Source organism: Chamaea fasciata, unplaced genomic scaffold, assembly GCF_029207755.1.
Source record: "Chamaea fasciata isolate MVZ Bird 193981 ecotype frontalis unplaced genomic scaffold, bChaFas1.0.hap1 SCAF_8, whole genome shotgun sequence".
Lineage (NCBI taxonomy): Eukaryota > Metazoa > Chordata > Aves > Passeriformes > Sylviidae > Chamaea > Chamaea fasciata.
The window spans coordinates 37,987,007-38,013,530 of NW_027094093.1; the positions used below are offsets into that span (position 1 = coordinate 37,987,007).

The 26,524-nt window shown below is 53.9% G+C and overlaps 1 protein-coding gene across 8 annotated transcripts in view; it reads left to right on the forward strand.

Annotated features, from left to right (window-relative positions):
* The window catches only part of FMNL2 (formin like 2), a 114,686-nt gene that overhangs the window by 83,171 nt on the left and 4,991 nt on the right, over positions 1–26,524 (forward strand). For all 8 annotated transcript variants that reach the window (XM_066190473.1, XM_066190474.1, XM_066190475.1 and 5 more), the window contains 19 exons: positions 4,732–4,840; positions 5,254–5,330; positions 7,530–7,623; positions 8,787–8,861; positions 9,223–9,333; positions 10,261–10,410; positions 11,168–11,269; positions 11,640–11,949; positions 14,378–14,572; positions 17,067–17,191; positions 17,926–18,128; positions 20,713–20,947; positions 22,189–22,257; positions 22,351–22,431; positions 23,187–23,316; positions 23,397–23,560; positions 23,679–23,780; positions 24,119–24,217; positions 24,635–24,758. In XM_066190473.1, the coding sequence (XP_066046570.1) occupies positions 4,732–4,840; positions 5,254–5,330; positions 7,530–7,623; positions 8,787–8,861; positions 9,223–9,333; positions 10,261–10,410; positions 11,168–11,269; positions 11,640–11,949; positions 14,378–14,572; positions 17,067–17,191; positions 17,926–18,128; positions 20,713–20,947; positions 22,189–22,257; positions 22,351–22,431; positions 23,187–23,316; positions 23,397–23,560; positions 23,679–23,780; positions 24,119–24,217; positions 24,635–24,758 (2,555 nt within the window). The remainder of the gene's footprint in view (positions 1–4,731; positions 4,841–5,253; positions 5,331–7,529; positions 7,624–8,786; positions 8,862–9,222; positions 9,334–10,260; positions 10,411–11,167; positions 11,270–11,639; positions 11,950–14,377; positions 14,573–17,066; positions 17,192–17,925; positions 18,129–20,712; positions 20,948–22,188; positions 22,258–22,350; positions 22,432–23,186; positions 23,317–23,396; positions 23,561–23,678; positions 23,781–24,118; positions 24,218–24,634; positions 24,759–26,524) is intronic.

Sequence of the window (26,524 nt, forward strand, 5' to 3'; positions counted from 1 at the left end):
CTTCCTTTCTGAAGGAGTTTTGGCTTTGCTGTCGGTCGATACAAATCCCAGTTTCCAGCCCACCACCAGCAAAACCGCGGGCATGGAACCCAAGACCTGCCCAGCCCTGATGAATTCCAGCTCCTCATCCCCGTGGGACCCACCCTGGGCTGCTCTCCCGGGAGCCAGGGGAGAACAGGAGCTTTTTTTTTAGCAGCTCAAAAGGTGAAAATGCTGCGAGGAATCAGCTGGGATTTGTATTGGATTGGGCCAGTCAAACTCTGAGCACATCCTGGAATTCCAGAGGGGTTTGGGATCTAATTCCGACCTTCCTTCTGCTGTCCCAGGCTGCTCCAGCCTGCCCTGGGACACTGCCAGGGATCCAGGGCAGCCACAGCAAATCTGGGAATTCCAGCCCAGCCAGGAATTCCCCATTCCCAATGTCCCACGCAGCCCTGCCCTGTGGCAGTGGGAAGCCATTCCCTGTGTCCTGTCCCTGCAGCCCTTGTCCCCAGTCCCTCTGCAGCTCTCCTGGAGCCCCTCCAGGCCCTGGAAAGGTCTCCTGGAGTTTTCCCTTCTCCAGGAGAACATTCCCAGCTCTCCCAGCCTGGCTCCAGAGGGGCTCCAGCCCTGGGAGCAGCTCCACGAGCCTAAAATATAAAAAACGACGGAATGACTCTTCAACAGAAGCGTTTTCCTGTCAGATCTGGGTGAGAAGGAGACCCTCAAACTCCCAGTTCCAGCCCAGGATCAATCAGCCTTGGCTTTGCTGGTTGCCGGTTTTCCCAGGATGCTGTTGAAATCTTTCCCTCCTCCTCCTCCTCCTGATCCTGCGTGGATCAGCCCCCTGCCCTCGGCAGGAGCTCCCGCGGGCTCGGCTCTGGAGCAGGGAAGGTTTTCGTAGTTCCCCTTGCAAATGGAAGAGGAACCATCTGGCTTCAGTTAGCGGGGTGGACATCCCGCGGGTGACATCATGCGGGACCTGGGGCGGACAGGAAATCCAGCCCGGCCGGTCCTCGGGCTGCTGGGCCGAGCCTCGGCGAGGCAGGGGTGAAGGAAAAGCACGAGGAGCTCAGCCGCCCTTTGCCCTGCCTCACGGGGAGGTGTCGGAGCTGCCACCGGCCTGTCCCGCCTCGGGGGAGGACCCCAAACCGTCCCGGAGCTTTGGGATGGCTGCAGGCACGGGGAGAAGCCTCCCCAAGGCTGAATTCCAGGGAATTCTTGGTTCCGGTGGCTCTGAGAAGGAATCACGTCTGAGGGGATGGAGGGGGAATCCAGGGCAGAATTCCCTCTGTCCTGGCTCAGCACAGGACACATTCCGTGGCCAGGTGTCACCTGGATCACAGGGGGAAGCTCTGGGAGCTGGGAATGCGCCCGGAGCGAGGAGCTGGGCGATGCCCGGGAGTGGGACAAGAGGCAGGAGCTGATCCCAGGGAATTCCAGCAGGACGGGAGGCAGAACTTCCCTGGGAGTGCCCAAGGCCTGAACAGATCCCAGAGTGGAGTCTCCTCCCCGGGGACATTCCAGAGTCCTCTGGGATGAGAAGATCCCACTCCACCCTGCCATGGGCAGGGACACCTCACACTGTGCCAGGCTGCTCCAGACTCCAGAGGCAGCCACAGCAAATCTGGGAATTCCAGCCCAAAATCCCATCCAAATATCCTCTTTCCCAGTGGGAAGCCATTCCCTGTGTCCCTGTGTCCTGTCCCTGCAGCCCTTGTCCCCAGTCCCTCTGCAGCTCTCCTGGAGCCTTCCCTTCTCCAGGGGAACATTCCCAGCTCTCCTGGAGCCTTCCCTTCTCCAGGGGAACATTCCCAGCTCTCCTGGAGCCTTCCCTTCTCCAGGGGAACATTCCAAGCTCTCCTGGAGCCTTCCCTTCTCCGGGGGAACATTCCCAGCTCTCCTGGAGCCTTCCCTTCTCCAGGGGAACATTCCCAGCTCTCCTGGAGCCTTCCCTTCTCCAGGGGAACATTCCCAGCTCTCCTGGAGCCTTCCCTTCTCCAGGGGAACATTCCCAGCTCTCCTGGAGCCTTCCCTTCTCTGGGGGAACATTCCCAGCTCTCCCAGTTTGGCCTGCAGAGCCACCCAGGTGTGGAGAGGTTTAGGAGGGATCTTGGGCAGATTCCATCCTGGGGCTTGGATCCAAGGTGAAATTCCGGGCGGATCAGGCCCAGGACTGGACATGCCGCAGTGTCCTCGCTCCCCAGTTCCGTTTGTCCAAGCACCTGGAAACACCCAAACCTGGATTTATGCTCATTTGTATTGTTTTGGGGAGGCTTCTCCCCATTTCTCGGAGCCAACAGGACTGGTGGATTCAATCCTGACATTCAGGGATTCGCCAGGCACTGAGGAAAATTATTTTTCTTCCGACGGTGGCGTGACAAAAATCTCATTAATCCCATTTAAAATGTACAGAAAATGATCCTGCAGCCTTTCCCAATTTAAATCAGGGTAGGAACCATCTCTGTGGGACTAAAGCCACTTCCAAATGTTTTGGTTTTCCTGTGTTTTTCCGCTTCGGTGGGATGAACGTGTGGAAGTGGCAGGTCTGGGGGCAGCGCCGGTTCCCGGTTTGAGGTCACTCGGCTCCCGCTGCGGCACCGGGGACGGGAACAATCCCTGTGGGCACAGCCCTGGCAGCCCCATTCCCACCAGGAGCATCCCAAATATCCAACCCAGCTCCCAAAATTCGGCTCCAAGTGCTCCAGCCCAGCTCCGCGCTGATCCCAAACCGGGTCACGTTTCCCCGAAATCCTGCAGCGCCCCGAGCTGATGGATTCGTTCCTGTTCATGGGTGGGAAAAAGAAAAAAAAAAAGGACAAAGAAATCTCCTTTGACAGAATCCTCCTTTGAATTTGGGGATTCCTTTCATCTCAGCACGGCTGGGAAGGGAAAGCCCAGGGCGGGGATTGTGGAAAGCTGGGAATTGTGAGCACAGGGAGCGGCCAGCCCTGGTGTGGGACCTCGTTCCTCTTGGCTTTGTGCGTTTAAAAAGGGGGATTTGGAGGGATGAGCCGGGAAGTCACCAAAACCTGGTGTGGTGTTCCCTGTCCTTGCCTTTATCGTGGATTTGAACAGGGAATTTGGAGGGATGAGCTGGGAAGTCACCAAAACCTGGTGTGGTGTTCCCTGTCCTTGCCTTTATCATGGATTTGAACAGGGAATTTGGAGGGATGAGCCGGGAAGTCACCAAAACCTGGTGTGGTGTTCCCTGTCCTTGCCTTTATCATGGATTTGAACAGGGAATTTGGAGGGATGAGCCGGGAAGTCACCAAAACCTGGTGTGGTGTTCCCTGTCCTTGCCTTTATCGTGGATTTGAACAGGGAATTTGGAGGGATGAGCCGGGAAGTCACCAAAACCTGGTGTGGTGTTCCCTGTCCTTGCCTTTATCATGGATTTGAACAGGGAATTTGCAGGGATGAGCCGGGAAGTCACCAAAACCTGGTGTGGTGTTCCCTGTCCTTGCCTTTATCGTGGATTTGAACAGGGAATTTGGAGGGATGAGCCGGGAAGTCACCAAAACCTGGTGTGGTGTTCCCTGTCCTTGCCTTTATCGTGGATTTGAACAGGGAATTTGCAGGGATGAGCCGGGAAGTCACCATAAACCAATATTCCCTGTTTTACTGGGAATATTCCCTCGAGGGTTGAGGTGCAGCTCCTGATGGAGCCACGATAGAAATCGGCATTTTTATCCTGCCAGGACCTTTCCCCCCTTTATTTTCCACGAATATTTTCTGCTTCTCCTCTGGAAAACTCCTGCGTCCTCAGCCAGCGGAGGGATATTCCTCTTCCTTTCCTTTTCCCTCCCTGGAAACAGTCCTGGGATTGATGAGAAATGGGGATTTTTCTTTTTTTAATTTTAATTTTTATTTTTGTTTTTATTTTTGTTTATATTTATATTTATATTTATATTTATATTTATATTTATATTTATTTTTGTTTTTGTTTTTGTTTTTATATTTATCTTTTTTATTTTTATCTTTTATTTTTTATTTCTTTTTTATATATTTTTATTTTTTATTTACTTTTATTTTTTAATTTTTATTTTTATTACTTATTTATTTATTTATTTTTATTTTTACTTTATTTTTTATCTTTATTTTTATTTTTATTTTTTTATTTTTGTTTTTATTTTTATTTTCTTTATTTTTTATTTTTATTTAAATTTTTCTTTATTTTTATTCTTTAATTTTTATATTTATTTTTTATATTTATTTTTATTTTTTATTTATTTTTATTTTTTATTATTAATTTTTATTTTTATTTATTTTTATTTTCATTTTTAATTTTTAATTATTTATATTTATATTTATATTTGTTTTTGTTTTTGTTTTTATATTTATCTTTTTTTATTTTTATCTTTTATTTTTCTATTTTTCTATTTTTATTTTTTATTTTTTTATTTACTTTTATTTTTTAATTTTTATTTTCATTATTTATTTATTTATTTTTATTTTAATTTTTATCTTTATTTTTATTTTATATTTTTTATTTTTATTTTATTTTTTATTTATTTCTATTTTTAATTTTTATTATTATTTTTATTTTTATTTTTTATTTTTATTTTTATTTTTATTTTTTATTTTTATCTTTATTATATTTATATTTATATTTATATTTACATTTATATTTATTATTTTTATTTATTTATATTTTTGATTTTTTATTTTTATCTTTATCTTTATATTATTTATTTTATATATATTTTTATTTTTATTTTTATTTCTTTCTATTTCATTTTCTTCTGGCAGGTACAACACCTTGCCAAGCCGCCGGACGCTGAAGAATTCGCGGCTCGTGAGTAAGAAGGACGACGTGCACGTGTGCGTCCTGTGCTTGCGGGCCATCATGAACTACCAGGTAACGGCATAACCGCTTGGGATAACTGGGAATAACCCACGAGCCCGAGCTCATGCCGTCCCCCCGAGCGGTTCTCCTCTCTCCACTGGGATGCCGGGATCCTGGCAGCGCCAGGAATTTTGGGGGGATTTTGGGGGGATTTTGGTGGCATTTTGGTGGCATTTTGGTGGCATTTTGGTGGGATTTTGATGGGATTTTGGGGGGATTTTGGTGGGATTTCGGTGGGATTTCAGTGGCATTTCGGTGGCATTTCGGGGGAATTTTGGTGGCATTTTGGTGGCATTTCGGTGGGATTTCGGGGGAATTTCGGTGGCATTTTGGTGGCATTTCGGTGGCATTTTGGGAGTATTTTGGTGGCATTTTGGGGGCATTTTGGTGTCAGCCTGAGGCAGGCTTGTCCCTTCTCTCTGCAGTACGGATTCAACATGGTCATGTCCCACCCCCACGCCGTTAACGAGATTGCACTAAGTCTGAACAACAAGAACCCCAGGTAGGCTCCTCCTGCTCGGAGGGTTTAACAGGCAGGTGAGTAGAGAGGGCCTGGGAAGGGCTTCCAGAGGGGCATTTGTAGGGAAGAAACATCAGGCTTTGCTCTGGATCAGCTGGGATCTGGAATGGTGCAGACCAAGGAGCAGCGGGTGTGTAATTCCAGCTGCTTCTCCAGCTTGGATTATGGCTTCAGGCTGAAGGAGGCTGGGTTTGGGGGGGATGTTGGGAAGGAATTCCTGCCTGGGAAGGTGGGCGGGCCCTGGCGCAGATTCCCAGAGGAGCTGAGGCTGTCCCTGCATCTCTGGGAGTGCCCAAGGCCGGGTTGGAGCAGCCTGGGACAGTGGCAGGTGTCCCCACGGCAGGGCTGGTGGCACTGGATCATCTTTAAGCTCCTTCCCAGCCCAACCGTTCCGGAATTTTGGGATTCAGCTGAAATTTGGCCGCTGGAGCTTTTCTGCAGTGCAAGGAAACCCCGCTGGCAACGAGCAGCTTCGTGTGGGATCTTCGTGAGGAGAGGGAAAACCTTCTGTAGGGAATGTTATCCAAGATCATTAGCTTGGGATTTCTCTGGGAGAGGGTTTCATTTCTCTGCTGGGTCAGCCCGGGCCCTGGTGCTGTAAGTCCTCAGTGGAAGTGCAGGTGGTGATTCCATGTCCCTCCCACACATCCCTGTGATTGCCACCCCCAGCAGATCCCGGGATTCCGGACCTTGGCAGCTTCCAAGGAAAGGTGGAACAGGGGGATGAGCTGCTGGGCAGCACTGGGTGCGTTTTCTGCAATCCTGTCCTGAGGGACGCAGCTTCTTCCTTCTTTCTTCGATTCAGCCCCAAGCCAAGAACGAATGGGAAGTTTATTGTTTTTATGATTTTTTTTTTTTTTAAAGTCGTTTTTCATCATCATTTTTATCATTTTCCCAGTGCCCGGGAATCAGGGGGAGAACCCAAGTTTTTTTTCCTCTTGGGAGAAGTGATGGATAAAAAAAAAACTTGTTTAAAATGCGACTGGAATAACCTGCTCAGAGCCCCAGAGTGGGTTTGTTTGAGCCCCGTGGGAGCTGTTGGGGAGCTCCGGATGTGCCGGGCGGGGGAAGCAGCAGCTCCAGAGAATTTTGCTCATCCCAGAGCTGTGGATGCGGCACTGGAGACTCCAATCCCAGAGATCTCCATCCCCTCCCAGGGAATACTGCAGCAAATCCCCACGGCAGCCCCTTGATCCTGAAAAACCCTGGAAGTTCTTCTTGTGGCAGGAGGAAAAACCAAAAAAAAAACCCCAAAAAACCAAGCCAAGCCCTTGAGGAGGCAGAATTGAACATTCCATTTAAAATTTCCTAGGGAAGTGACCATTTTTTCTGCTTTCCAAAGATAACCTTGACCCTTTGAGAGCCCACAAGGTATTTCTTGTTCTGTAACATCTGCTTTGAGTCGCTGCTTGAGCATGGGACTAATTTTTTTATTCTTTCTGTTTCTGTGTGTGCATGGTTTGCCTCTGCTCAGAGCTCAGCTGCCCCGAAAGCCTTTAGTGTTCCAGGAATCCTGGAGGGGAAGCACTGTGGATTATTTCCATGAGGGTTACACCGAGTTTGCTGCATGGTTTTTGGGTTTTTTCCCCCCCCCTCAGTGATCTCTCTGTTTTCTCTCTGTTTCACTGCTGAAAATCAACTCAAATTCCCGATTTTGAAGGAGGAGGACTTGCTCCAACCGCCCGTGTTCCCGCAGCGAACTCTCTGTGTGTGTGTTTGTGGGGGGCTAGAAATGCAAATTATCCCGGAGAATGATTCAGGACTTGTGTCGGGGAGACTGCAGACTGGGAGTTTCCAGCTCTTCCAGGGAAGGGGCTGGGGGGTGGCCAGCTGCTGCTCCAGGTGTTTGCAGGGAATTCCCTGGGAGCAGCAGCTCTCAAGCGCTGCCTTTACCAGGGTCCTGCCAGTGCCTTGTTGGTTTGTTTTTTTTTTTTTTCCCCCTTGGAATTTCCAACTTGGGATTTCCATCCCTGCATGGTTTGAGAGGCTTTAAAACGGGGGAGGGGACTGCATGGTCCCAGGAGAGGCGAAATCCCCCGGGACCAGCGCCGTGCACCTTGCGGGGAGATCCATTCCAAGGGCTTCAAAACACGCTGCAGCTTCCCACCTTTTGCCCCTCAGGCAGGCAGCAGGTGGATCCGGTGCTGGCCCTGAGTGTCTCCCTCTTCGTTTTCTCGCCAGGACAAAGGCCCTGGTGCTGGAACTCCTGGCGGCCGTTTGCCTCGTCCGAGGGGGCCACGAGATCATCCTGTCTGCCTTTGATAACTTCAAGGAGGTTGGTGGAGCTGCTCCGGCCCAATTTGGGTGTCCCCCTGCTTCTCTTGGGGTCGCTTGGAGCCTCCTCATCCGGCTCAGTTCCCTGCAGGAAGGGTTTTCCACAAGCTGCAGCTTTCCCCCGGAGCGCCGCGGTGTCCGTTCCGTCGTGTTGGTGCGAAAGAGCTGGAATTCCAGCGATTCCATCGTCTCTTCCTGCCAGCCTCTCAAAAAGCTGCTGGAGTGGGATATGCCAGCCGGGAGCTCCCTGAGCAGCATTCCCAGCCCTTTGTCCTGCTTCCCGTGGGTTTGGGAGAGGCAGCTGCGGGGTTTTATCCGCATTGCAGGAGGAGCGGAATTCCAGGAGAGCAGAGGGAGCTGTGGGACGGCTCTGGGATGCTCCAGGGAGCCAAACTGGGATCTGAGTGGGACAAAGAGCCAGGAATAATCCTGGCTCTGTGCAGGGGACACTTCCCAACGTTTGGTCTGTGCAGGGAACGCTTCCCAACGTTTGGTGTCGCCCAGCAAAGCTGCCGTGCTGTTCCGTACAAAAACATCCCAGAATAATCGGGTTTGGGAGGGGAGGGGCTGCTCGTGGCACCTCTGGGTGGGAAATCAGTTGGGATTTGCGAACAAACCCAGGATTCGGGTGCTCTGGAAATAAACCCGGAGCTGAGGAGCTTTTCTGAAGGTGATCCGTGACTTGGAAGAATCCGGTGTGTTTGGCAGGAAGAAATGCCAAGAAAATGAACTGGAATTCAGCTCACCCAGGACAACTTTTGGGAGGGTCGCTCTGGAATTCTGACCAGCTGCTGGTTGCACTGATTTATTTTCACTCCTCCTTTAGCCAGGGATAATTTTCTCTTTTTTCCCTCCTCCCTGTCATTTGGGTTTCTCCCTAATTACAGAGAAAAGCCAGCTCTGAGCCGTGCCGCGGCCTGGTGCAACTCTGCTCCTTCCACTCATGGATAAGATCCAATTTTGAAGGAGGAAGGAGATAAAAAGAGTTCTTTTGTAATGACAAAGGTGCAAGGATTGCACCTGAGGCTCCTCGGGCTCACACTGCAGGTGCCCGCGTGGAATTAGTTGTGATCAGGGATGTTTGAACAGGAGGAGTCCTGGCTGGAGAGGGTCTGGACAAGCGGGTAGAGTGCGTTTAAAATCCTTCGTGGTGCTTGTTTGCAGGTGTGCGGGGAGAAGCAGCGCTTCGAGAAGCTCATGGAGCATTTCAGGAACGAAGACAACAACATTGACTTCATGGTGAGTGGCGTTTTCCCCAAACTCCCGGTTTTCCCATCGTTTCCCTTCCCTGCGCCCGGCCCTGCTGTCTCAGGCAGAGCTCTGGCAGCGGGGAGGGCGTTGGTGGCAAACAAAAAAAATCTCCCAGATCCAGGGGGGTTGAAGCTCTGTGCTGGAGTGTGAGGAGCTGAAATCCCGCTTTTCATCGGGAACGCTCTCCCTGGAGCTCCCGCTCAGCGCTCGGATCCCGCGTGGGTCCGTTGTGAGCGGGATCTCCCACGCCAGCACTGCGATTCCGCCGTGCTGCTCCTGGGGATCCCGTTCCAGTGCTGGTCCCCTTCCCAGCCGCTCTCCCTGGGCTCAGCCGGGGCTGTCCTTGCAGGTGGCCTGCATGCAGTTCATCAACATCGTGGTGCACTCCGTGGAGGACATGAACTTCCGAGTGCACCTGCAGTACGAGTTCACCAAGCTGGGCCTGGACGAGTACCTGGATGTGAGTCTGGAGCTGCTGCCCGAAGCTCCCCAGAGCCCTCACCCCAGAGCTCCGGGGCCGTGGCCAGCGGGGGATGGCTGCAGCCGGCTGGAATTACAGCCTGCAGCTAAATCTGGAGCCTGATAACAAAGGGAGGATGAACCACGGCCATCCTCGCCCTGCCACGTCCCCCGGCTCCAGCCGCAGCTTCTCCGGGCTGGGAGAGTCTCCGTCGGGATTCCCTGGCGGCCAGGAGTCCTCTGGTGTCTGTCTGGCAGAGGGAAGCTGCTGCTTCGTTTCCCCTTTCCTGTTTTCCATGGCGTCCCACAGTCGTTTGGGTTGGGAAAGGACCTTCAAGAGTTCCTCAATGCGGCCCTGCCACGGGCAGGGAGGTTTTCAGTGTCCCAGGCTGCTCCAAGCCCTGGCCAACCTCGGCCAATTCCAAGGATTGGAGCAGCCACAGCCTCTCCAGGCAGCGTTTTCCTCCCTTTCCTTGGGAGCGCATCCATGGAACCAGTGCTGCTGTGGGCGCGGGGATGACTTGTCCCTGCTGATTCCTGCTCAGTGTCCTCCGGGAGAGGGGTCTGGGCTCCGTGGGATGTGTTTGGGCACGGCTGCACCGTGGCTGTGTCTGGGGAGTCCAGCCAGGCAGAGCCTCTCAGGAAATCATGGAATGCTTTGGGCTGGGAGGGACCCTCCGGCTCTCACTCCAAGCCCTTCCACGGGCGGGGGGGAGCTGTGATGTCCCCGGGAGTGACAGAGGACAAGATCCTGCTTAACTGAACTGGGGATATTTCGTGTTCAGAGGGTTTCCCTGGGTGGCGGAGGTGCCCTGAGCCCCCCAGTGCCCGTGTCCCCCGTGTCCCCCGTGTCCCACCTGTGTCCCCCGTGTCCCACCTGTGTCCCCCGTGTCCCACCTGTGTCCCCCGTGTCCCCCGGGCTCTGCAGAAGCTGAAGCACACGGAGAGTGACAAGCTGCAGGTGCAGATCCAGGCCTACCTGGACAACGTGTTCGACGTGGGGGCTCTGCTGGAGGACGCCGAGACCAAGAACGCAGCCCTGGAAAGGGTGGAAGAGCTGGAGGAAAACCTTTCCCACGTGAGTGGCCCGCCTGCTTTCTGGTGGGTTGGAGAGGGGGGGGAGCTGCACTTGGAAAAAGCCTCGGGATTGATGGGAAAAACGCTGAGCTGGGAAAAAATCAGGCGCTGCTGGTGGTGGTGCTTCCAGGAGGGTTCACCTGGCACAGGTGTAGGAGCTGGGAGAGCTGATGCACATGGAAAATTCCGACTGCTCAGCAGAGCAGGCCCAAAACAGGGAAAAAACATCCTGGCTGTGCTTTAAACGGGCTCAGGAGGGAAGGGGCCGGAAAATCCTCTTGTGTCGATGCTCAGGGTTTGCTCTCCCAAGCCTTGGTGTTGTTTCCTTTCGGCTTTTGGAAAAGAATTTTTTTAAAAAGGGGCTTGTCGTACTTTAAAACTGAGGAAAGCCTTTTCCTTCTCTCACCATCCCCGTGTTCCCATCACTGGGACAGAGGAATGTTTTTATCTCACCGTGCAGTGTTTGCCCCTCGGAGGCGTTGCAGGAAGCAGGGCATTAAACCCCGTAAAACCCATCCAGTTCCATGGGCAAGGACACCTTCCACTGTCCCAGCTTGCTCCAAGCCCAGTTCAAATTCCCGTTTGATGTCTCCCGTCTCAGGCAGGATGCCGTTCTCTTTCCAAGGAAAGGCTTCGGGGTTTCCTGGAATATCAGCGATTATCAATTTATCCAAGAAGTGACCTCTTCTTTTGATGGATAACCCCTCCCCCCCCCTCAGTTTTCCAGTTGTTTAATCCATTTCCCTTTTGCTGGCCAGTTATCTGAAAAACTCCAAGATACGGAGAACGAGGCCATGGCCAAGATTGTGGAACTGGAAAAGCAACTCATGCAGAGGAACAAAGAACTGGACGTGATCCGGGTGAGTGGGCTGGGGGGTCCTGGCTGGATCACGGATCTGGGCCAGGGGAATTCTCTTGGCTGCCCAGTATTGAACCTGGGGCGGGTTCCAGGTGGAATTATTTGTGCGTGCACTCAGAGGACGGGCAGAAGTCCCTCTGGGTGTGCCAGGAATCCCTGAGTGAGATGGACACGTCTCATTCCCCAGCTCTGGAGCATTCCAGGCGGGACTTTTGGGACCTGTGGAGGTCCCAGAGGGTGGGAGAAGGCAGAATTTCCCAGGGTGGGGCTGCCCTGGGCACAGTGCGGTGCAATCCCCTCTCTGGGTCAGGCCGTTGTCATCCTGCCCTCGGAGTTCCGGATGCGCATTCCCCGTTCCCGTGTCATTCCAGGAGATCTACAAGGATGCAAACAGCCAGGTTCACACCCTGAGGAAGATGGTGAAGGAGAAGGAGGAGGCCATCCAGCGCCAGTCCACGCTGGAGAAGAAGATCCACGAGCTGGAGAAGCAGGGGACCATCAAGATCCAGAAGAAAGGGGACGGGGACATCTCCATCCTGCCCGTGGCCCTGGGCTCCGGGCCGGTGCCGGCGGGAGCGGAGGCGGTGCCGGGGACGTGTGGCACTCCCGGAGCTGTCCCCTCGGTGCCACTGCCGCCACCCCCACCCCCCCTGCCCGCCCTGCCCGGCTCACCTGAGGCAGGTGAGGACCATCCAAACCTCCCCGGGCGCTTCCAGAGCTTGAGCACCCTTTCTTCCCACAGGGAAATTCCTGCTGAGACCTGAGGACATTCCCTCTCCTTCTCTCCTTGTTCCCTGGAGGCAGAGCGTGACCCCCCCACTTGGCTGTCTCCTCCAAGGGAAAAATTCCCTTCTTTCCTGGAGCATTCCAGCTGCTGAAGGCCTTTGGTGGCCCAGGGTGGGGAGGGGACATCGGGGCGACGTTGTGAAAAACAACGCTCACTTTCTATGTAAATTATTTTTAAAAATAGGTTTAATGGAAAATAAGACAATTAGGAGATAGAAAGAAAATCCAAATCCGGCCGGCCGGGTGACTTGGCGTTTAGCCACGTCCGCACTTTGCTAGATCAGAGACATTCTTTAAATACTTTTTCTTTTGTATCGATCTGTTGAATATTCACGTTTTTCCATCAAGTAGTTTCCATATTCCGGGAGCTGTTCTGCGTGGCCCCTCCTTGGGTTTGCCTTTGTAGAGCACTCGTGTTTCTTGGCTGTGTCTTCGTCATCATCACCTCCAGCTTGGGCCTTGGTCCGTCCTTTCTTGAGATGCTGAGAGTTGGTGTCTCAATGGCAGGGTCTCCTTCACCCGTTCACTGGGTGTTGTTTAATTAAACAGACAGTTAAATTGTATTATATCAATGGCAGGGTCTCCTTCACCCGTTCACTGGGTGTTGTTTAATTAAACAGACAGTTAAATTGTATTATATCAATGGCAGGGTCTCCTTCACCCGTTCACTGGGTGTTGTTTAATTAAACAGACAGTTAAATTGTATTATATCAATGGCAGGGTCTCCTTTACCCGTTCACTGGGTGTTGTTTAATTAAACAGACAGTTAAATTGTATTATATCAATGGCAGGGTCTCCTTCACCCGTTCACTGGGTGTTGTTTAATTAAACAGACAGTTAAATTGTATTATATCAATGGCAGGGTCTCCTCTACCCGTTCACTGGGTGTTGTTTAATTAAACAGACAGTTAAATTGTATTATATCAATGGCAGGGTCTCCTTTACCCGTTCACTGGGTGTTGTTTAATTAAACAGACAGTTAAATTGTATTATATCAATGGCAGGGTCTCCTCTACCCGTTCACTGGGTGTTGTTTAATTAAACAGACAGTTAAATTGTATTATATCAATGGCAGGGTCTCCTTTACCTGTTCACTGGGTGTTGTTTAATTAAACAGACAGTTAAATTGTATTATATCAATGGCAGGGTCTCCTTCACCCGTTCACTGGGTGTTGTTTAATTAAACAGACAGTTAAATTGTATTATATCAATGGCAGGGTCTCCTTCACCCGTTCACTGGGTGTTGTTTAATTAAACAGACAGTTAAATTGTATTATATCAATGGCAGGGTCTCCTTCACCCGTTCACTGGGTGTTGTTTAATTAAACAGACAGTTAAATTGTATTATATCAATGGCAGGGTCTCCTTCACCCGTTCACTGGGTGTTGTTTAATTAAACAGACAGTTAAATTGTATTATATCAATGGCAGGGTCTCCTTCACCCGTTCACTGGGTGTTGTTTAATTAAACAGACAGTTAAATTGTATTATATCAATGGCAGGGTCTCCTTCACCCGTTCACTGGGTGTTGTTTAATTAAACAGTCAGTTAAATTGTATTATATCAATGGCAGGGTCTCCTTTACCCGTTCACTGGGTGTTGTTTAATTAAACAGACAGTTAAATTGTATTATATCAATGGCAGGGTCTCCTTTACCCGTTCACTGGGTGTTGTTTAATTAAACAGACAGTTAAATTGTATTATATCAATGGCAGGGTCTCCTTTACCCGTTCACTGGGTGTTGTTTAATTAAACAGTCAGTTAAATTGTATTATATCAATGGCAGGGTCTCCTTTACCCGTTCACTGGGTGTTGTTTAATTAAACAGACAGTTAAATTGTATTATATCAATGGCAGGGTCTCCTTTACCCGTTCACTGGGTGTTGTTTAATTAAACAGACAGTTAAATTGTATTATATCAATGGCAGGGTCTCCTCTACCCGTTCACTGGGTGTTGTTTAATTAAACAGACAGTTAAATTGTATTATATCAATGGCAGGGTCTCCTTCACCCGTTCACTGGGTGTTGTTTAATTAAACAGACAGTTAAATTGTATTATATCAATGGCAGGGTCTCCTCTACCCGTTCACTGGGTGTTATCCCGGCCAAACACAGTTTAAGCAGCTACGACATCAACTACTACCACTGTGCCTGATGTCCTTTCCTAATGGCAGGAACAGGGAATCTTCTGTCCTCACCGCGGCGTCATTAGTCACACAGCCCACATCTTGCCAAAGGCCAACTTTCTAATCCGCGTTTATGTCGTCGTGACTCCCTCGGTGCCCTTCACCGCGCCGTAACTCCCTTTTCCCTCCATCCCACAGTGCCCAACGGCCCCGTGGCAGTGCCCGTGCCACCTCCACCACCTCCTCCTCCTCCTCCTCCTCCTCCTCCTCCTCCTCTCCCGGGCCCGGCTCCGGACGCGGTTCCCGCGGCTCCGCTGCCGCCGCCGCCGCCCTCGGCGCCTCCTCTGCCCGGCACGGCCTCGCCCACCGTGGTCTTCAACTCCGGCCTGGCAGGTAAAGCTCCCCCAGGGTTTGGCCTCCCCCACCTGGCCCCGAACAAATCCCATTGTTCCTCCCTGGGGTTGGGATGAGGAGTTGGTGCGGGGAAAGAGGTTTCCCGGGTTCCCAGGAGTGTCCAAGGTCAGCTTGGAGCAGCCTGGGATGGGGGAACTGGATAATCCTCCGTGTCCCTGCCAGCCCAAACCGGCCCGAGATTTGTCAACCCAACGGTTTGGGTTCGGTCTGGAAGAGCTGGGTTCTCCGGTGGAACAAAGCTCACACCTGAAGTGTTTCATAAACCGCGTAATTTCTGACTGGGACAGAATATGGGGTTGATTCCTTCCGAGGAGAAACACCTGTGTGAAATTCGGGAGATTTTTTTTTTTTTTGGTGGAAATCTGGGGAGAATAGGCAAAACGTGGGGTTTTTTTTGGGAAGGAAGAACAATCTCCTGCCCATCTTAACCCATGTTTTCGGTCCCTGCCCCCTGCCAGGCGTCTCAGGGAGTGAGTGAGGGCTCAGGGGTGTCCCCAGAAATCTCCAGAGCTCGTTACGACTCCAAAGCAAGAAACTCTCATTAAGAGCTTCGTTAAAGAGAAAATCTGATTAAATATTCCAGCCTTCGAAGGTCCCTTGGAAGACAAAAAGCATCCTGGCTCCAGAGGGTCCCAGGGTGTTTTGTGGGAGGATGAAGCCCCAAAGGGAGGGCTGATCCCTCGGGATGTGGCCGTGGAGGTGCCTGGGGGCTGCAGATCCCATTTTCCAGCGGGAATTCCAAGGGAGTGGGGCTGGAAGTGCCTTGGGTGGATGCAGTGGCTCCACAGGAAGGAGCATTCCCAGGGCAGGAAGGCAGTGGGGCCGAGGGGAGTCGGGAAATAACAAACGCTGCTTTTCTGACCTTTCCTAACGCTTTTTTCTCTGTTCCTTCTGCTTCCTGCTAAGATGGGCCCATCAAGCTCTTCTGTAGGTTCCTTCCCGCTAAGTATTCCTTATCCCAGCATTCCCTGTGTCCTGGGGGGATCCAGGGGCTCCAGGGGATGGGCAGGGGGAGGTTGGAGCCAGCCCTCGGGATTTGGGCACCCAGAGCTCGGGGAGGGAGGAGGAGGAAGGGAAATCTGAAGGTTCTGAGCTCCATTATCTTTCCCACAAGGCATTCCTGCCTTCCCTGTCCTGGAATAACCCGGGAGCAGTTCATTCTCCATTCCGGTGTGGGCACGAGTAGGAAATTCCGTGTGCCATGGGTGTTCAAAGCTATTCCTTCTTTTATTTTAGGAATTATTTTCAGTAACCCCATCAGTGAAGCAAAGGGCAAAACCCTGTTTAGCGTAGAGGAGCACAGGCTGGATAAATACAATTCCTGCTGGAATATTCTGTGTATTCCCTGTTGTCCTCTTGGTGCCCAGCACTGCAGGACTGGGGTTTCCTTCCCATGTTTACCAGAGGGTTTTTTTGGGAAGTAATTCCGGAGCGAAAGGTTGATTGATGGACTTTAGTTATTTGGTTGTGTAGCGAGGAACAAATTTGTGTTCTCCTGTAAGGAAAAAGAAATTGGAACTGGATTATGGAAATTATTCCAGATTGAATGGAAGAGGATGGGAACGGGAACAGGAAGAGGGATTGGGATGGGAATGGGAATAAGAATAACAATAACAATAGGAATAGGGATAGGATGGGGATGGGAATAGGAATAGAATAGACTAGGAATGGGAATAGGAATAACAATAGGGACAGGGATAGGGACAGGGATAGGGATAGGGATAGGGATAGGGATAGGGATAGGAATGGGAATAAGAATGGGAATAGGAATGGGAATACGAATAGGAATGGGAATGGGAATAGGAATAGGAATGGGAATATGAATAGGAATGGGAATGGGAATACGAATAGGAATGGGAATGGGAATCGGAATAGGAATGGCAATGGGAATAGGAATAGGAGTAGGAATAGGGTTGTTCTCCTGCTCAGGCCTCATTTCCAGGTTTCATTTGCACAGCTCCTCTGTTTAAATTCCTGAATTACTCCGAAGTTCCCAAATGCCTCGGGATTTGCTGGATTTGCTCAGCGCAGGAATTAAAGCCTGGTTTGAAACCCCTGTTTAAAGCCCGGCTTTGGTGCAGCTCAGCCCCCTTTGCCTTGAAACTCAGACCTGCAGAGGAGGCGCCCCACTGCAGTTTCCCCAAACCCCACTTCCCAAAACCTTGGGAACGGGGCCTTTTTTCCCTTCTCGTCACCTATTTGTGCCACTCTCCCCCTTTTCCGTGGAATTTGGACAGAGCTTGGGAGTTCAGACCCATCCCACATTTCCCTGTGGGGCGTTTGCAGAGCCCTGGGGGTTGGTGCTGCCCTGCTCAGGGCTGGGATTCCCCTCTGGACGCCTTCCCAGGATCCCAGCGGGACAATTGGGTTTGCCCAGCTGTGCTCCAAGTGCCGAATCCCAGCCGGGGAGCTGGCCGGGGTGTTCCCCGTTCCCGGGCAGCTTTTCAGGGCATTTCCCGCCTGCTGTCCCCAGCTGTGAAGATCAAGAAGCCCATCAAGACCAAGTTCCGCATGCCCGTGTTCAACTGGGTGGCGCTGAAGCCCAACCAGATCAACGGCACCGTCTTCAACGAGATCGACGACGAGCGCATCCTCGAGGTAGCCCCGGCTCCCAGCCCTGCTGCCCGGGAAAACGTGGAATCCTGCCGCGGTTGGCTTGGGAAAGCCTCTCAGAGCAGCTCGCTGCCCCGTGTCCCCGAGTGCCACGTCCACGGGGGGTTGAATCCCTCCTGGAATGGGGCGTCCGGCCCCTCCCAGTGCCTGAGCACGCTTGTCAGGAGGGAATATTCCCAATATCCAGCCAAACCTCTGCTGGAGCGACCCGCTCCCATTCCCTGTGCTCCTGCTCCCTGGGAGCAGAGCTGGCTGCCCACTGCTCTCGGGGAATACCTCCGCAGGGAGAGGGCCCAGCAGTGACCTTGGGGAAGGCTCATTCCAGGTCCTGGATGCTGCCGTGGAGGCTTTATCCATGGCTGGGTAGAGCACCAGAGCTCAGAAAGGTTTTCCTGGATTTCTGAACGTGTGCAGAGCTGTCTGGGGCTGGATTTCTGGGATGTGGCCGGATTTCCTCATCCCAGCTCAGGAATGTGTTCCTTCCATCCCTCAGCCTCTGACAGAACTCTGCATTCCAGAGCCAGGCTGGACAGGGCTGGAAAAACCTGGGCTCGGGGAAGGTGTCCCTGCCCATGGCTGGGGGTGCAATGGGGATGAGCTTTAAGACTCCAACTCAAACCATTCCATGATCCAGTCTCGGCCACCACCATGCATCTCCTGCAGTTCTGGATTAGGGTTTGGTGTTCCCTGCAGGATAAATCCTTCCCTTTCCTTTCCAGGATCTAAACGTGGATGAATTCGAGGAAATCTTCAAGACGAAAGCCCAGGGCCCGGCCATGGATCTGACTTCCAGCAAGCAGAAGATCCCTCAGAAAGGATCCAACAAAGTGACGCTGCTGGATGCCAACAGAGCCAAGAATTTGGCCATCACCCTGCGGAAAGCCGGGAAAACGGCGGATGAGATCTGCAAAGCCATCCACGTGTGAGTGCAGCAAAGAATCCTGCCCGGGGTTCACTGCGACTGCTGGAAATGGTTCGGGGCTGGAAGTGGATGGGAATGGTTTGGAGTTGGCAGATGATGGGAATGGTTTGGAGGTGGCAGATGATGGGAATGGTTTGGAGCTGGCAGATGATGGGAATGGTTTGGGGCTGGCAGATGATGGGAATGGTTTGGGGCTGGCAGTGGATGGGAATGGTTTGGAGCCGGCAGATGATGGGAATGGTTTGGAGCCGGCAGATGATGGGAATGGTTTGGGGCTGGCAGTGGATGGGAATGGTTTGGAGCCGGCAGATGATGGGAATGGTTTGGAGCTGGCAGATGATGGGAATGGTTTGGAGCCGGCAGATGATGGGAATGGTTTGGAGCCGGCAGATGATGGGAATGGTTTGGAGCCGGCAGATGATGGGAATGGTTTGGAGCCGGCAGATGATGGGAATGGTTTGGAGCCGGCAGTGGATGGGAATGGTTTGGAGCCGGCAGATGATGGGAATGGTTTGGAGCTGGCAGATGATGGGAATGGTTTGGAGCCGGCAGATGATGGGAATGGTTTGGAGCCGGCAGATGATGGGAATGGTTTGGAGTTGGCAGATGATGGGAATGGTTTGGGGCTGGCAGTGGATGGGAATGGTTTGGAGCCGGCAGATGATGGGAATGGTTTGGAGCTGGCAGTGGATGGGAATGGTTTGGAGCTGGCAGTGGATGGGAATGGTTTGGAGCCGGCAGATGATGGGAATGGTTTGGAGCCGGCAGATGATGGGAATGGTTTGGAGCTGGCAGATGATGGGAATGGTTTGGAGCCGGCAGAGGATGGGAATGGTTTGAGGTAGGCAGATGATGGAAAGGCTTTGGCAGCTGGAAGGAACGTTCCCGAGGAAGCATGGAATGGTGGTGAATTCCCGGCAATCAGCGCGCCTGGAGCTCAGAAACCTCTCGGCTTTTGTGTCGGAGTCACCGCTGCGGCTGGGCAGATGAGCACTTCCCTTTCTTGCAGCAGCTCATTCCAGCCTGTCCAGTCTGCCACAGCTGGATAACATCCCAGTGTGTCCCAGGGTATTTCCTGTTCAGGGAGCAAAATCCAGAGGGAAGCCAGGAAGAGGCAGCTCTCGGTTTGCTCCGTCAGGGATGAGTTTAGTCCAGGTGCTGGAGCAGATTTTGCATGGAATTAGATTTGTGGAGAGGGCCTAGGACTGACATGGATCCTTCCCTGCTCCTGGGACAGCTGTGGCTGCTCCTTGGGGCTGATCCCAAATCCATGCAGACCCATCCTGGCCGCGGCCAACATCTCCCACTCCTCCCTTGAGGAATAGCTCCAAAGTGTGGATGCACAAGCTTTGCCTTCGGGGACCCGAAGGTGCCCCAGGTCCTGGCAGGTTCAGCAGTCGGGCTTTAGGGGGTTCTGGGCCAATTAAACACAAATGTTTGCTCCTCCTCACCTCCTTTCCCTGGAAAAGTGAGCCTGGAGGGCTGGGGGAACGGCCACGTGTTTGGAAATGGAAGCGGCATCATTCCCATTCTCCCGGGATGCTGCTCCCACCCGCCTGGGCGGGGCAAGAGGAGCTTCCCAGCTGCTTCCTGGCTTTTCTTCGTGTGGAGCTGAATCCCAGACTGCTTGGGGCGGGGAAGGACCTTCAACCCATCCAGGGACACGGCCCACTGTGCCACTCCCAGCCTCCATGGACACTTCCAGGGATCCAGGGCAGCCACAGCAAATCTGGGAATTGCAGCCCAGCCAGGAATTCCCAATTCCCAATGTCCCACGGAGCCCTGCCCTGTGGCAGTGGGAAGCCATTCCCTGTGTCCTGTCCCTGCAGCCCTTGTCCCCAGTCCCTCTGCAGCTCTCCTGGAGCCCCTCCAGGCCCTGCCAGGGGCTCGGAGCTCTCCCTGGATCCTTCCCTTCTCCAGGGGAACATTCCCAGCTCTCCTGGAGCCCTCCCTTCTCCGGGGGAACATTCTCAGCTCTCCTGGAGCCTTCCCTTCTCCAGGGGAACATTCCCAGCTCTCCCTGGAGCCTTCCCTTCTCCAGGGGAACATTCCCAGCTCTCCTGGAGCCTTCCCTTCTCCGGGGGAACATTCCCAGCTCTCCTGGAGCCTTCCCTTCTCCAGGGGAACATTCCCAGCTCTCCCGGAGCCTTCCCTTCTCCAGGGGAACATTCCCAGCTCTCCCGGAGCCTTCCCTTCTCCAGGGGAACATTCCCAGCTCTCCTGGAGTCTTCCCTTCTCCAGGGGAACATTCCCAGCTCTCCTGGAGCCTTCCCTTCTCCAGGGGAACATTCCCAGCTCTCCCGGAGCCTTCCCTTCTCCAGGGGAACATTCCCAGCTCTCCCGGAGCCTTCCCTTCTCCAGGGGAACATTCCCAGCTCTCCTGGAGCCTTCCCTTCTCCAGGGGAACATTCCCGGCTCTGTCTCCATGGCAGAGGGACGTCCATGCTCTGTCCCACGGCAGGGATGAAAATCGGGAAGGTTTTTTGTTTCACGCTGTGTTTGGATGTCAGTTTTCCTCCTGGCTGAGGGACATGCCCGGCCTGGCCCCTTTCCCTGCTGAGCTTTTCCCGGGCTTTCCCGGCAGGTTCGACCTGAAGACGCTGCCGGTGGATTTCGTGGAGTGCCTGATGCGCTTCCTGCCCACGGAGAACGAGGTGAAGGTGCTGAGGCTGTACGAGAGGGAGAGGAAGCCCCTGGAGAACCTGTCGGACGAGGACAGGTTCATGATGCAGTTCAGCAAGATCGAGCGGCTGATGCAGAAGATGACCATCATGGCCTTCATCGGCAACTTCGCCGAGAGCATCCAGATGCTCACCCCGGTGGGTGGGAGCAGGGAATTCCCAAAGCTGGGAGGGAGCCCTGGGATCAGGGATGTGCCCTGCACGGGCACACAGCCCCTGCTGCAGGCGGGCACAGGCAGGACTGGGCTGCAAATCTTTGCTGATTAAATTTGAGCTGCCTCTCGCCCAGGAATTCAATCCTTTTTAACACTTCCAGCTGCTGGGGTTGCAGAACTGGGAGTTTTCCCACAATTTTTTCACCTGTGGTGTGGAAGGAAAACGATCGAACACCTCAGGAGCTTCACAAACTCCCTTTCCTTGCACAGAAGCCAAAAAAACCCTCTTTGCCAAGTGCTCCTGGGGGTTTTCCAGAGGAGTTTTTCCTGCAGAAGGGCGGGAGAGCTGTTGGACCCCTCGCTAAGGAGAGCCAGGGAATTTTTTGCCCACCTGGATGTGTTCCATCCAGCCTGAAGCACTGGGACAGCTGCAGGGGTCGGAATGTCAATTTACGTCTGAGGGGGTCAGTGTGGCAGGGAAAGTGTGGAACGGTTTGGAATCCTGGAGTGTCGGGACGGGGGAACATTCACAGAATCCCAGGGAAAGTAAGGAATGTCCCATTCCAACCCCTGCCATGAGCAGAGACACCTCCCGCTATCCCAGGGTTCTCCAAGCCCCAGTGTCCAGCCTTTGGGCACTGCCAGGGATCCAGGGGCAGCCACAGCAAATCTGGGAATTGCAGCCCGGCCAGGAATTCCCGATTCCCAATGTCCCACGCAGCCCTGCCCTGTGGCAGTGGGAAGCCATTCCGTGTCCTGTCCCTGCAGCCCTTGTCCCCAGTCCCTCTGCAGCTCTCCTGGAGCCCCTCCAGGCCCTGCCAGGGGCTCGGAGCTCTCCCTGGAGCCTTCCCTTCTCCAGGGGAACATTCCCAGCTCTCCTGGAGCCTTCCCTTCTCCAGGGGAACATTCCCAGCTCTCCCGGAGCCTTCCCTTCTCCGGGGGAACATTCCCAGCTCTCCTGGAGCCTTCCCTTCTCCAGGGGAACATTCCCAGCTCTCCCGGAGCCTTCCCTTCTCCAGGGGAACATTCCCAGCTCTCCCGGAGCCTTCCCTTCTCCGGGGGAACATTCCCAGCTCTGTCTCCATGGACAGAAGGACGTCCATGCTCTGTCCCACGGCGGGGAGGGACACCAGGAAGGTTTTTTGTTTCACGCTGTGTTTGGATGTCAGTTTTCCTCCTGGCTGGATGGGCACTAACCGAAGCTCTCCCCGCGTTTCCCCGCAGCAACTGCACGCCATAATCGCTGCCTCTGTCTCCATAAAGTCATCCCAAAAGCTGAAGAAGATCCTGGAGGTAGGTCTGATCTCAGCTCTCCTTCCAGGGCTGTCCAGACCTCCGGGAATGTGTCCTGAGGAATTCATGCTGTGCTCTGTTTCATCCCGGCAGATCATCCTGGCTCTCGGCAATTACATGAACAGCAGCAAGCGAGGGGCTGTGTACGGCTTTAAGCTGCAGAGTTTGGACCTGGTAAGGGCGGCGGGGACGCGCTGTGGGCACCCGCTGGGGATTGCAGCTGTGGAGTTCCTGAGGTTGGGAGAAGCTTCCAAGATCGTGGAGTCCAACCGTTCCCAGCAGTGCTCCGTGTCCCCAGTGTCACGTCCACAGGGCCGGGAAATCCCTGCAGGGATGGCGATTCCACCTGAGCACCTTTTCCACGGTGGAATTATCCCGGATATCCACCCCGAGCTCCCCTGGGCCAGCCCGAGGCCGTTCCCTCTCCTCCTGTCCCTGTTCCCTGGCAGCAGATCCCAAATCCCCCCCGGCTGTCCCCTCCTGGCAGGGAATTCCCGAGAGGGAAAAGATCCCTCTGGATCCTCCTTTTCTCCAGGCTCAGCCCTTTCCCAGCTCCCTCAGGAATTCTCCAGCCCCTTTCCCCGCTCCCTCAGGAATTCTCCAGCCCCTTTCCCCGCTCCCTCAGGAATTCTCCAGCCCCTTTCCCAGTTCCCTCAGGAATTCTCCAGCCCCTTCTCAGCCCCTTCCCTTCCCTGGCCAGGCTCCAGCCCCTCAGTGTCCCCCGTGTCCTGGCGCTGTGTCACACCGGGCCTGGCACATTCCCAGTTTTCCAGCCTCTCCATCCCGACCCTGTGACCCTCCCGTGGGCCGTGATGACCCAAGTAGCTGCTGGAGGACTCCAGTGGTTCTTCCCAGCCTGGAAAACATGCTGGAGCCCCTTTGCTCGGAGCGTGTCCCCGCTGCCACCCCTCTGTCCCTGCCCTTCCCAGCTGCTGGAGACCAAGTCGACGGACCGGAAGCAGACGCTGCTGCACTACATCTCCAACGTGGTGAAGGAGAAGTACCAGCACGTGGCCCTGTTCTACAACGAGCTGCACTACGTGGAGAAGGCAGCGGCAGGTACAGCCCCGCCGTGCCCTCCGTGCCTGGGACGTTCCCGGCCCGGCCGGCACGCTCAGCGTTCCCGTGTCACCCGCCAGTGTCCCTGGAGAACGTCCTGCTGGACGTGAAGGAGCTGCAGCGGGGCCTGGAGCTGACCAAGCGCGAGTACACCATGCACGACCACAACACCATGCTCAAGGACTTCATCCAGAGCAACGAGGGCAAGCTCAAGAAGCTCCAGGACGACGCCAAGATCGCCCAGGTGCTGCGGCGTTCCCGGGCTTCGCGGGGAGGGGCGGGGCTGTGTTCCCATGGAATGCTGGCCACGGGGCGGGATGCCGGGCAGGCTGGGCAGGGCACTGAGGCTGCGCCCGTTGCAGGATGCCTTTGATGATGCTGTGAAGTATTTCGGGGAGAATCCCAAGACGACCCCGCCCTCGGTCTTCTTCCCGGTGTTTGTCCGCTTTGTGAAGGCCTACAAGGTAAACCAGGGCTTCCTTGTCTTCTTCCTCCTCCTCCTCCTCCTCTTTCTCCTCTCCCCACTTCTCCTCCTTTTCTTTTCCTCGTCCTCCTTCTCTTCCTCCTCCTCCTTTCTCCTTTCTCCTTTCTTCTTCCTTCTCCTCTCCTTCTCCTCCTTCTCCTTCTCTTCCTCCTCTTTCTTTCTTCTTCCTCCTCCTCCTCTTCTTTTCCTCCTCCTTTCTCCTCCTCCTTTCTCCTTCCCCTCTCCCTTCCTCGGAAGTCCCCGTGGTGGCTTCCCATTGGTTCCCATTGCTCCCTGGCTGCCCTGGAATCTCTGAGCCGTGGCTTTTCTCACAAACAGCAAGCAGAGGAAGAAAACGAGCTGAGGAAAAAGCAGGAGCAGGCCTTAATGGAGAAACTCATGGAGCAGGAAGCGTTGATGGAGCAACAGGACCAAAAGGTGTGGGACAAGGCAGCTTCCAGTGGGATCGTGTTCCTGGGATTGAGGAACCTCAGCTCCGACTGAGGGATTGTAGTCGCCTAAAAAGAGTCTGGGAGTTGTTATGGAGGGAACTGGGATAGGCTGGGAGAGTTCCAATGTTCTGCTGCTTTGGCAGTCGGCAGAATTCAGGAAAACGAAATAGGTGGAGGGTTGTCTCGTCAGTATTCCCCCGAGCTAAACTTCACCCTTCCCTGGATAAGAGGATGAAGATAAACTTTATCTTTCCCCGAAGGGCTTCTCCGTGGGGCGGGAGCGAGCAGCCCACGGGAACGGGCCGGGAATGGCAGCTCCCGTGGGAATGGGCGGGAAGCCTGGCTGGGTGAGGTCCAGGAGAGCTGGAGCTGCAGCCTGACCCTCCCCGTGCGTGTTTGCCAGTCCCCTTCCCACAAGAGCAAGCGGCAGCAGCAGGAGCTGATCGCGGAGCTGCGGCGCCGGCAGGTCAAGGACAACCGGCACGTCTACGAGGGCAAGGACGGCGCCATCGAGGACATCATCACAGGTAACCCCTGGGAATTCCAGCCCCAGGAGCCGCTCGGGGATCTGCCCCCAGCTGGGAATTCCAGCCCCAGACACAGCTCAGGGATCTGCCCCCAGCTGGGAATTCCAGCCCCAGGAGCCGCTCGGGGATCTGCTCCCAGCTGGGAATTCCAGCCCCAGACACAGCTCAGGGATCTGCCCCCAGCTGGGAATTCCAGCCCCAGACACAGCTCAGGGATCTGCCCCCAGCTGGGAATTCCAGCCCCAGACACAACTCAGGGATCTGCCCCCAGCTGGGAATTCCAGCCCCAGGAGCAGCTCAGGGATCTGCCCCCAGCTGGGAATTCCAGCCCCAGACACAGCTCAGGGATCTGCCCCCAGCTGGGAATTCCAGCCGCAGACACAGCTCGGGGATCTGCTCCCAGCTGGGAATTCCAGCCGCAGACACAGCTCGGGGATCTGCCCCCAGCTGGGAATTCCAGCCCCAGACACAGCTCAGGGATCTGCCCCCAGCTGGGAATTCCAGCCCCAGACACAGCTCAGGGATCTGCCCCCAGCTGGGAATTCCAGCCGCAGACACAGCTCAGGGATCTGCCCCCAGCTGGGAATTCCAGCCGCAGACACAGCTCAGGGATCTGCCCCCAGCTGGGAATTCCAGCCCCAGACACAGCTCAGGGATCTGCTCCCAGCTGGGAATTCCAGCCCCAGACACAACTCAGGGATCTGCCCCCAGCTGGGAATTCCAGCCCCAGGAGCAGCTCAGGGATCTGCTCCCAGCTGGGAATTCCAGCCCCAGGAGCAGCTCAGGGATCTGCTCCCAGCTGGGAATTCCAGCCCCAGACACAGCTCAGGGATCTGCCCCCAGCTGGGAATTCCAGCCCCAGACACAGCTCAGGGATCTGCCCCCAGCTGGGAATTCCAGCCCCAGACACAGCTCAGGGATCTGCCCCCAGCTGGGAATTCCAGCCTCCCGGGGATGTGATGTGCCCGGTGCTGCTCCCGGGCTTTGTCCCCTCCTGGGGGCGTTGCTTGTGTGGTGTGCAGCAAGTCCAGGAGGTTCTGCTCCCTCTCTTCCAGCTCGTGGGGACATTCCCGGGGTTTTAGAGCAGGCAGGGATCTGCCCCAGGGGCTTTCTTTCTGCCCACGAATGGCGTCAGTGTCAGGGTGAAGAGCCTCTGTCTTAAGGTCGATCCCAGAAATCCTTCAGCCAGCCCCCCGTGCCCCCAGGCTGCTCCAGGTTTTCCCAGAGGGAAGGGACACAGCCCCTGCTGCAGGCGGGCACAGGCAGGACTGGGCTGCAAATCTTTGCTGATTAAATTTGAGCTGCCTCTCGCCCAGGAATTCAATCCTTTTTAACACTTCCAGCTGCTGGGGTTGCAGAACTGGGAGTTTTCCCACAATTTTTTCACCTGTGGTGTGGAAGGAAAACGATCGAACACCTCAGGAGCTTCACAAACTCCCTTTCCTTGCACAGAAGCCAAAAATAACCTCTTTGCCAAGTGCTCCTGGGGGTTTTCCAGAGGAGTTTTTCCTGCAGAAGGGCGGGAGAGCTGTTGGACCCCTCGCTAAGGAGAGCCAGGGAATTTTTTGCCCACCTGGAGGAAGCGTGTGAAGCTTTCCCAGCTCCTTTTAACCTCCATTAACGGCCCTGAGATGCCATTCCTCATTTAAAGGGCAGGGTGGCAACAATATCCAACCTGGCGTTGCTCCCACAACTCCTCCGGACTCCTGGGACTCGGTTTAATCGGAAAAACGCTTCTCCTGCTCTGCGGGAGGAACAGATTTCCT